This window comes from Lampetra fluviatilis, chromosome 27 (assembly GCF_964198595.1).
Source record: "Lampetra fluviatilis chromosome 27, kcLamFluv1.1, whole genome shotgun sequence".
NCBI classification, from domain to species: domain Eukaryota; kingdom Metazoa; phylum Chordata; class Hyperoartia; order Petromyzontiformes; family Petromyzontidae; genus Lampetra; species Lampetra fluviatilis.
In genome coordinates this window covers 8,316,174-8,326,804 of record NC_136301.1, presented here as the reverse complement: position 1 = coordinate 8,326,804, position 10,631 = coordinate 8,316,174, and the positions used below count along the sequence as shown (strand labels likewise).

The 10,631-nt window shown below is 47.9% G+C and overlaps 1 protein-coding gene across 4 annotated transcripts; it reads left to right on the top strand.

Moving 5' to 3' along the window:
* The first annotated feature begins 2,273 nt into the window (after positions 1-2,273).
* On the top strand, positions 2,274-8,842 carry LOC144942548 (baculoviral IAP repeat-containing protein 3-like). 4 transcript variants are annotated; one of them, XM_078869409.1, is made up of 5 exons: positions 2,274-2,336; positions 3,589-3,858; positions 4,494-4,547; positions 6,203-6,307; positions 7,230-8,842. In XM_078869409.1, the coding sequence occupies exons 1-5, from the start codon at positions 2,321-2,323 to the stop codon at positions 7,325-7,327; spliced, it is 543 nt and encodes a 180-aa protein (XP_078725535.1). In that variant the 5' UTR covers positions 2,274-2,320; the 3' UTR covers positions 7,328-8,842. The 4 variants fall into 4 exon arrangements, with proteins under 4 accessions (XP_078725535.1, XP_078725537.1, XP_078725534.1 ...); XM_078869411.1 differs by having other exon boundaries at positions 7,225-8,842; XM_078869408.1 differs by having other exon boundaries at positions 6,194-6,307.
* Positions 8,843-10,631: the final 1,789 nt, after the last annotated feature.

The following is a 10,631-nucleotide window of genomic DNA, read 5'->3' as shown; positions in this document are numbered from 1 at the left end:
TCTGAGTACGTGTGCAAAATGTGGAATTGATTGGACAACGGGAAGTGGGCGAAATTTTGATTACAAGATTTGACCACGACAAACAGGAATCAAGTTAAGTAAAACCGTTGAAAAAAGCAGAGTTAATGAACGCAAATGTATTGTAAGTGAATACCTCGGTGGGCTTTGGTAGGTTGGGGATGGTTTGGTTGTATTTGTACGCGTTTCGGCGATTTGCTCACATTTCTTGTACTATGCACTCCTGTACTGTGTCTTGTAACGCTCTTACCCCGTGGCCCGGCTGGACATCTGTGGAAAAAATCCTCCAGTAGAAATAAATATTCTGATTCGGAATTGAACAACTCCTCCTATGCGTTGTACGAGAGCCTCCCCTTAACTGATCACACACTATTGAAACCTCCTTTGCCAATAGCAAAATATGATGATTGGTTTTTTACCCTTTTATCTGGCAACAAAACTGACACCTTTTTTTTTACAAGGAGTCATGTTTGCATTGACCACAATACCTGCGGTCATCTGGTCCAACACCATGTGAGACTAGGCTCTAAGAAAAGCTGTCTCGGGTGTGGACCAATCAATTTCAAGGACGGTGCATACGTTATCAGAGTTGTGTTTTTTTTGTTTGCATTCCGACCGCAGGTATTGTGGTTAATGCAAACATGACTCCTTGTAAAAAAGGTGTCAGTTTTGTTTCCAGATAAAAGGGTAAAAAAAACATTTATGATCACACACTGGTTACGTGAGGTCATCGTTTCCTATTTAGATTAAAGGTGACCTGTAACTGCGTCGTAATCGCTGCAGATTTCTTCATATTTCGTATGGCTGATGTAGATCATACCGGTCAACCCATACGGTTTACCCCGTATTCTTGTACGGGGGAAATAAGTTGTCAAGTCCATACGGCGTAAAGCCGTTTGAATACGGGCAAAAATAAAAATAAAATGTCTTGTCTATCTGTGTTTCTCCCTTGTGATGGGATTTTGTCGGATGAACGTTGTGATGTATAAGGGGGCACGGGGTGACCAATAAGGTCTGAATTGGTCTTCAATAAGGTAGGGCACTGATAAGGGATTGACAGTTGCGATGTAGATGCAGAGCTACAACTACAATTTCACGTTCAGGTGGGTCAAGCCAACAGACAACGGTGTCAAGAGCAGCAGCAGAGTTGTATCGCTGCGATGATGTCACCTTCGTATTTGTGGGCATCCCTCTCGCTGTGATCGAGAAGGACATCCAGCCCGTCAATGCAAAGACATCCAACCTCATAATGCAACTCAAGAGAGCCGGCTAAAATCACAGGAAGGATGGAAACATCACAGCAGGTTAAGACTTTACCTGGTTAAAATCACGTCCTTCCAATGGTTGCTCAATTTGTACCCATCTTCTCGGTTGAAGTTGTGTCTGTGTTTTTATATCTGGATGGCTAAGCTCGTGCATTGCCACGCTAATCTCTCACAATACAATAGCCACTTCCACAGCCTCAGGGAGACCATTTCTAGCCCTGCCCTCTTACCCTGAGGCTTCACCCATCTCAGTCCTATATAAGACCTCGTGTCTCAGCAGTTTTCTCTCTCTCTCACCTGAAGACGGTCGCTTGTGTTGCGATCGAAACGTCGGTGATCTATTAATTTTCTCTCTACGTGACTTTACCGTAAGAAGCAAAGAGTGTCTATCTCTCTGTATGCTCACGGGTTTGGAACAATGGTTTTATTCATTTATTATTTCATTCCCATGCGGCTCTTCAGTCGGGTGCAACCGCAACAAGCAAAATATGAACAGAGAACATCTTAAAGCGACGACGCGCAACAGAAACATCCTCGATAAACCAGCAAATCTTCCACACAAAAAAAACCCACCGTCTTACAACGCTGTGTGCAAAAATCCCAGTGTGATGCAAGTCAAACAATAACAACCATAAGACAATTTAGATTAAAGTTATCAGGCCAACTCCGCACTTCCGCAAGAAACATCCCACTGGGATTTTTGCACACAGCGTTGGTGTAAGGGGTTTTTTCTGCAATATGTGCTGTCTTTTCTTGGATTTTCTGTTTGCACTCAGTCACATATTCACTTTAAAATGTTTTTTTGTTCATGTTTTTGTTGTTTGTTTGTTGCGGTTGCACCCGATTCAAGAGCCGAATGGCTCACAGGGCAAAACCTAATACATGAACTTGAACTACCTCCTTGTGGGAGGCGGGGGGAGGAGGGGGGTCGGGGGCGGGGCTTGGGGATCGGGGGGGCGTGACGTCACCGCTCGCTGTACCGGCAGAAGGCGGAAGTAACCCCGCACTGTGCGAGGAGCGCCGTCTCCGCCTTCCACATGGCGCGCCCTGCGGGTACGGTGGTGGTGGTGGCCTCTCTCTCTGTCTGTCTCTCTGTCTGTCTCTCTGTCTGTCTCTCTGTCTGTCTCTCTGTCTGTCTCTCTGTCTGTCTCTCTGTCTGTCTCTCTGTCTGTCTCTCTGTCTGTCTCTCTGTCTGTCTCTCTGTCTGTCTCTCTGTCTGTCTCTCTGTCTGTCTCACGCATTCACTCTCACTGGAGTCGTCTCACTAAAGTCTCACTCACTCGTCTCGCGAGACCCGCTAGAGTCTTAACACTCGTGGCCACAAACGACGGCACAACGAAGTGGCTTACCGCGTAGGTATTTATAGCCGCAGCGATATTCCAAACGCGTGGTGTTGAGTCTATGAGTCTAAACGTGGACGCAAAACAACGGAGAAGAATTCACGCGACCTACGGGGAGAGAGAGAGAGGCGCGAACTCCAAATATACAGCAGCAGGCGTCGTCAGGGTCGAGATCGAACCCACGACCTCATGTAGACCAGGCGAGGTAGTTAACATCTCCTAGCCACCGTGGTGATGATGGTGAGAGAGACACGCAAACTCCAAATATACAGCAGCAGGGGTCAGGGTCGGGATCGAACCCACGACCTCCTGTATACCAGGCGAGGTAGTTAACATCTTCTAGCCACCGTGATGATGATGAGAGACACGCAAACTCCAAATACACAGCAGCAGGCGTTAGGGTCGAGATCGAACCCACGACCTCCTGTATACCAGGCGAGGTAGTTAACTTCTCCCCACCGTGGTGCCCCAAAGAGACTTGAGATTGGGGCGCGGAGAGAAACTCGTTGAAAGACAAAACACGGAGTTTGTGATACGACTGTGCTGGCTATAAGATCAGAGCACACATTTGACAGATGTGAGATTCAACGGCTCAAGTTGCACCAAATTCGACCAGATACCAGATTATAATGCTCACGTGATAAGTTCCAATTAGACCAGCTTTCAAAGTAATACAGCTGAGATTCGATCAGCTACCTTATTAGCCAGTTTAGACCAGGTATAATATACCAGCTGGAGCAGCTCAGATTATATATCAGATTAAACAGGTCAAATCAGACCATATCAGATTAAACCAGATGCCAATCGGATGCAAGAAGACCAAATTCATAATCCACTTGTCCTGCAAGTCATCATCTTCACTCACCCCGCACCCCCCTTTCCCCGACCTACCAAATACCCCGTTAACCCTTGAAACCACGCACCCTCGGTCCTGACCTCTGACCTGCCCCCCCCCCCCCCCCCAGGGTCTGGAGACCTGCTTCGCTCGCACTCGTACACGCTGGCCATGAGCCTGTCGGACACGTCGGTGTTGAGCATCACACAGAGCCTGCTGAGCGCCGGCGTCCTGAACCGCCACGAGTGCGACGCCGTGCACGCCAAGGCCACGCCGCTGGAGAAGGTGTCGGCCCTCACGGCGACCATGATGCGGAAGGGTCCCTCCGCCTACCCGAACTTCTACGGCGCGCTGGAGGAGTGCGACCCAGCACTCTACGAGCAGCTCACGGGAATCAAGGGTGCTTGGATCGTTCGCTCGGTCGCTCGGTCGCTCGATCTCGGAGGCCTGTGAAGTCTGCCGATCGGTTGGTCGGTCATTGGGTCGATGGGCCGCTAAAGAGGGTTTCGTTCTCTACACTGGTCACCCACCCACGGTGGCGAGTTGTTAACTTCCTCGCCTGGTATGCAGGAGGTCGTGGGTTACATCCTGACCCTGACGCCGTTATATTTGGAGTTTGCATGTGCTTTCTCCCCGTGGTCGCGTGGATTTTACTCCAGGTCCTCCGTTTTTTTCCCCCTACATTTAGAAACGTGGTGTTTGGATGTTTGGAGTATTTGGCTGCTACAAAATTCCACGTGATGAGCTAATATTTGTGACCAGGTCGCTTTTGAAAAGAGCTGTATAGCTCAGTGGGCCTTATCTGGTAAAATAAATTGTTTTAGTTTCGTTTTCTCCCACTGTCACATAAATATTAAGATTGCCAATAGTTGTCGCGCCCTGGCCGATGTATCCTCCCTCATCTCTCATCTATCCCGGATTGTGCAACCCTTCGCTCCAGCACGCGATAGCTCATTGCTGATGGGTAAGTGTAAAGCGAGTTGGCATTCACGAGTTGAGGCTAACGATGCTTGCTATTCGTCTCTGTCTCAACAGCCAGAAGACCGCAGATACATCCACAAACGCCGGCCACCACCACTGCTCCTTCGGGTGAGCTCCTTCACACGGCTGTGGTGCCCTCATGGAGCTCCGTCACACGGCTGTGGTGCCCTCGCGGAGCTCCGTCACACGGCTGTGGTGCCCTCATGGAGATCTGGCCAATCCCATTCTGAATGCCTCCCCTCTCCCTGCCGCCCCCTTTCCCTAACCACTGCTACCATTTTGTCTTTTTCTTTTCCATCCTTTTCCCCTATTATTTCCCATTCTTTTGCGTCTCTGTTTTCCCCAATTGTCTTTTTCCATACATTACATCCTTGACACAATTCTCCTTCCCGTGTCGCGCCACAGGCAAGCAGTTGCCATCGTATAACCTCGTATCCACCGCATCTTCGTATCCACCACATCACGGCAACCGTACCAAACGGTTTTCTCACCTCGCCAGGAGAGTGGTCGTCACCGCTCGGTAGAGGAGACCTATAAAACTGGACGAATTATATTTGGTGTTCGCCCCATTCTTAGAGCGCAAGCCTATCACAACGGCTCCTATATCACTGGTCAACAAAAAAAAAACATTTTTTTCTGGCCTGGACTTTTGCAGCTGTTTTAGACTAATTTCAGGGTGCTGATTCCAAATCTGATCTCAGATTTGCTCTATCACATCATTTTTATGCTATCGGCATACCCCATTTTCATTGATTTTACCTGAAATTTACTCTGTCACTTATGATTGCAAGTTGTTGCGAGTCAGTGACTGCTTTAGTGTTAAAATATGGTGCTGTATTTTAGGACAGTGTGTTTATAATATCATTTTATGTAGATATCCACATTTATTTAATATTTTTCTTCTGCAGTTTTTATTGAAAATGCAATATTTGATATCTCAAAAACCTGATGTGATAGACAAAAACTGATGCCAGATTTGGAATCAGCACCCCAAAATTACCTTAAAATCGTTGGAATACCTTAAGCCAGAAAAAAGTGTGACCAGTGTATTTTGTAGACGACTGAAGTCTGCAGTAGTTTCACAGAAAGGGATGAAGATGGAGTAATTTGCTTTTATTTTTTTTTCAAGAAAGGCCAATTTGGACCGTGATGCTGGCCACAGATGGCTTACTAATTTTTTAATGAAGTTGCGGGCTTCGGGGAGATTGCAACGGGCTTGAGGGAGTCAATAGCGTTACTAACATGGGGGCAGCGGGTGCCTTGGCCTCCTCCCCCCCCCCCCGTGGTGGGCAAAGCAATGAGTTGGGGCCCCCTTGACAACCACAATGAGATGTTTTTCAACAGGCGCCACTGTGGCGAGATGTTAACGACCTCAACTGATATACAGGAGGTCGTGGGTTCGATCCCGATCCTGATGCCTGCTGCTGTATATTTGGAGTTGGCACATTCTCCCCGTGGTCGCGTGGATTTTTCTCCGGATCCTCTGCGTTTAGAGTATTTGGCTGCTATACATGTCCACATGATAAGCCACTTCATTGGGCTATCATTTGTGGCCATATCGCTTCTGAAAAAGAGCTATATAGCTCAGTGGGCCTTACCTGGTAAAATACAAATTTAGTTTGTTAACAGTCTTGAGGCTCCACCTGACCGATTGCTGCACCCCCTGAGCTGATAATGTAGTTACGCCACAGGGGGAAGGCCTTCATTTTTCAGTGGATTCATAAATGAGCGATCTGTGTTGTGTTTTTCGTGAGATTCCACAGTCACTTACATCAGCATCTACGACTCCACCATCACGAACTCAATCGTGGGAAATGACAACGAACTGCATCTGCCCACCACAAGTTATCCTGTGGCACGGGAAGAAGGTAAGGCATGGGGCTCGCGGAGTCGGCATAGACTGGGGTTTTGGCCGGGTCCACACGTCAGTTGCTTGCAACTTAATTGCACGCAACTGAATCGGCCGTATGTGGACGTCTCTGCATCCAGATGTGAGGCGTTGCCTCACCGATTGCTCACCGTACAGACGGACGTTGCGTTTGAGCAATCCGCTTACATGACACCTGTGAACTACGATTGGCTGTAATTTCCTTGTTGCGTAACCACTCGCTCAAATGTGGACAAAGTAATTGCAGGTGATGACTTGAGTCGCACGATCTAGAGAGCGACTTGCTCGTGAAACTGAGTGCCCTGCACTCGACGTGTAAGAAATCATGACATGGCCGTGTGGCTGAGAGGTTATAGATGAGAGCCACTGAGCACCACCACCCCTGGGTTAAAAACTCGGATTCATCTCCCCAACCGTGATGAAAGCAGGTTTCCAAGTGCTCGTGTACATCACTCCCCCTCTTCATAACAGTGTCCAGATATCCATCCATTTTTCTATCCATCTGTACATGTCTTGGTCCGTCCATCTTATTGTTTATCTGTGTGCGTGTGCATGTGTGTGTGCCCATGTGTGCGTGGGGAGCGGTGGGAGCGGTGGTGTAGCGGTTAGCGCGCTGCACTACGAACCCAGTGACCCACGTTCAATTCCCGCTCACGGCCAACATCAGTGACAAGTATCTGAACCGGTCCTGGGTCTCCCCTAGGTCGACTCAGCCTCAAATGAGTACCTGTTGCGGTGTGTAAACATTGCCATTAGGGAGACAAAGGCGGTCGGGTGTGGTGCAGGCTACCCACCCCCTTGTGTACCGTGCCGGCCTTTGTAGGTGCTCGCTAAATGCACTTGCCCCAACAGTTTGTTCAGATTATACAGGGGGCCATTGTGTGTCTGTCTGTCTAGGTTAGGTCCTCCAGGACAAGGCTGTCCGTCGTGGAACACATGCAGTGGACAGACGGAGGAGACAACAGCCTCCTTCAGAGGGGACACAGATGCGCCACCTTGAATAATCGTCCACCCTGCTCTGCCTTTCAACTATCTCTCCCATCCCTGCTCCCCAGAGGTCGCAAATGGGTTTTGATTCCTTACCCGTACCCGGCCGCACCAGGGTCGCAAACGGGTACCCGTACCCGGCCGTATCCATACCCTTCCCACCTCTCTCTGATCCCCCACCTCTTACCCCCACTCTCAGCTCTCTGTCTATCTCGCAGTAACCCACTGAAAGATATCAACGAATGAAGTCTAATATAGAAAATTTGCCGTGTGTGTATATAGACACGTATGTGAACGTGGTTAAAATGATAGAATAGGAAAACACGTTTTCACTTTTTAGTACGATCTTTGGTTATTAATCCCTGGACTGCTTTACCATTCTAACATTTCCTATAGTGTTATGCGAGCCCCGTTTCAAAATCATATAATATGTCTGCACTGATGGGAGATGCGTGTGTGTGTTTGTGGGGAGTGGTAGTGAAGCAGGATAGCATGCTGCACTACGAACTCGGCGACCCGAGTTCGATTTCCACTCACAGCCAAACAGAACTGCTAATGTGCCCTCCCCTAGGTCGACTCGGCCTCAAATGAGCACCTGGTGTGTGTAAACATCACTAAGGAGACAAAGGCGGCTGGGTGTGGTGTTGGCCCCACCCCGTATGCCGTGCCGGCCTTCATAGGTGTTACCCACTAACAGCACTTGCCCCAACAGTCTGTTATGGCTGCAGGTACAAAAGGCAGCTATGAAAGCTATTAGTTTTATCTTGTATTTTTTTTAGTTTGTTCCTGAAATGTACCCCCGTTATGCTATCAGCACCAAGTCATTACAGGAAATATCCGTCCGGATCGCTCGCTGAGCAGTGCAACCCTTTTTGCTGGAGAACAGCCCACGGAAGTGGATAGCACAGAGCTACAGCTTGTTATCTCTTCAAGGAACCTCTGGTCCATCGAGTAGGGTACAGCACTTTCCACACACCGCTCTGCGTACGCTTTTGCAGTTCGTCGCATGGCAGCCAAGACAATATGTAACTTCTTGAGAGATGGAATTTTTGCCAAAGCAAGTGCAAAGAGTCAAATTTAACATTTTTTGTTTTGCGTGAAATCACTTGCGACCGGGCTGAGACCATCGACTCGTTAGAGAACCCACTCTAATCACAGGTGGCTAACACCCGGATATTAAAAGCCAGAATCTCGGCAGTGGCGAATTCCTGATGAGGGTCAAGTGAGCGTCACATCAACTCGTCCCTGGACGGGCTGTGAAGTGATGTCAACCTAGGAGCTGTGGTGGAATATTTTAACCGTGGTTTTGAGGTTTTTTTTTTTCGTGAACGAAGCCGAACATTTCAGACAGCCGAGTTGAGTAGCTACAACATACGAGCTGACGTTTTATTCTGTGCTATGCAAGCAATATCAATCGCAATGGTGTAAATGATTAATATTATTTTTCTACCGTTTCATACAATTACGAAGAGATGTATAATTGTGCTGTTGCTTTAATATGCTTGAATACAAATGATGCAAGTGTCATCGTTACACGCTGCCTACGCCTGTTGATTGGTGAATCGATTAAAATTGTTTCTTACGATCGCGAACCACGCACACGCATTATAAGAATCACTTTACACGCATTTTTAATTTGTGGTGTTTTTATATTCTTTGGGTTTTTCGATAAAGTTACGTAGATAGGTTGAAGGTTGAAAGAAACAACAAAACACTACGGCGTTTTGATCACAACACAAGCAATCGTCATCAGGAGGAGAAAAAAGGAAAGCTGCTGAGGCAGACAGTTTTAAAGGTTTAAAATGGGTGTAGCCCAAGGGTCATAAACAAAGTGGGCGGGGCTAGTGATGTTAATGTGAGAAATTAGCATGTTAATGTAAGATCGGAGGGTGACGAGGGCGCGGAAGTCGCTATGTTAATGTGAGATCGCTTCTAAATCAGAGCTATATAGCTTAGTGGGACTTACCTGGTAGAATAACAAAAAAAATTGTTTAGCTCTAAGTGATTTGTTTACCTTTCCCATACTTTTCACTCCTATGCTGTTTTTGTGTTTGTTGTAACGTTGTTACCTGCCTCGACTGGACATCTATTATTTTTCTATCTACGTGACTTTACCGAAAGACCCAAAGAGTATATGCTTTATAGCTCATCGGATTCCTTTTGTATTTTTGTTCATTTTGTCCTTTAATTTTTGCCTGGGCGTTGGCCCCGCCTACTCATCCTTCAACCCCGCCCACTGCTCATTGAAGCCCCGCCCTCTGCCGACGTCGCGAGGCGGTAGTTGTTGACTACGAAAGCAGTGGGAGCGCTCGCTCATCGCTAGGTTTCCGATTACGCTTTAGTGGGAGCGCTCGCTCATCGCTAGGTTTCCGATTACGCTTTAGTGGGAGCGCTCGCTCATCGCTAGGTTTCCGATTACGCTTTAGTGGGAGCGCTCGCTCATCGCTAGGTTTCCGATTACACTTCAGTGGGAGCGCTCGCTCATCGCTAGGTTTCCGATTACACTTCAGTGGGAGCGCTCGCTCATCGCTAGGTTTCCGATTACGCTTTAGTGGGAGCGCTCGCTCATCGCTAGGTTTCCGATTGCAACACCGAGAGCGCTCGCGCTGGTAACGTGATCATCACTTGAATCCGCAGAATGAATAATAAATTATGTTAATGATGAGGCCCATATATGGAGTAATGGAGCGTGGGTTTGTCCGTATATAAGGAAGTCTGGCACGGGAATCGACGTGTTTTTAACGATTCAAGGTTCGATTCAACGGGAATCTACCGATTTTGAACGATACAAAGCTTGATCCATGATCGAACATTTTTTATCGTTAAAGTGATTCCTGGATCTAAAGAGACGATTTGTGGATCGAAAAAGCCGACATCACGCCGCCCCTTGACGCGCATTGGCTTCCTTCACATGAACATAATTTATAATTTATTCTGTCACGGGTTCATTTTAGCCTGTTACAGCGCGCGTCGGTAGAACGCCGATTGACATCGTCTCGGGAGGCCGCTGGTGAGTTACGTTTTCCGATTACGGTCGACGTCTATCTTCTCGCGCATCGCTAGGTTTCCGATTACATCACATTCAGCGCTCACGCGTCGCTAGGTTTCCGATTACAACACATTGAGCGCTCGCGGATCGCTAGGTTTCCGATTAAAACGCATTCAGCGCTCGCGCGTCGCTAGGTTTCCGCTTACATCACATTCAGCGCTCACGCCTCGCTAGGTTTCCGATTAAAACGCATTGAGCGCTAGTGCATCGCTAGGTTTCCGATTACATCGCATTGATCGCTCGCGCGTCGCTAGGTTTCCGATTAAAG

Bases quoted from the DNA above. Each gene is read 5' to 3' on its own strand.
- LOC144942548 (XM_078869408.1), top strand. The intron at 4,548-6,193 runs GTGAGCTCCTTC...GTTTTTCGTGAG, and splicing joins CACCACCACTGCTCCTTCGG to ATTCCACAGTCACTTACATC. The intron at 6,308-7,229 runs GTAAGGCATGGG...TGTCTAGGTTAG, and splicing joins TCCTGTGGCACGGGAAGAAG to GTCCTCCAGGACAAGGCTGT.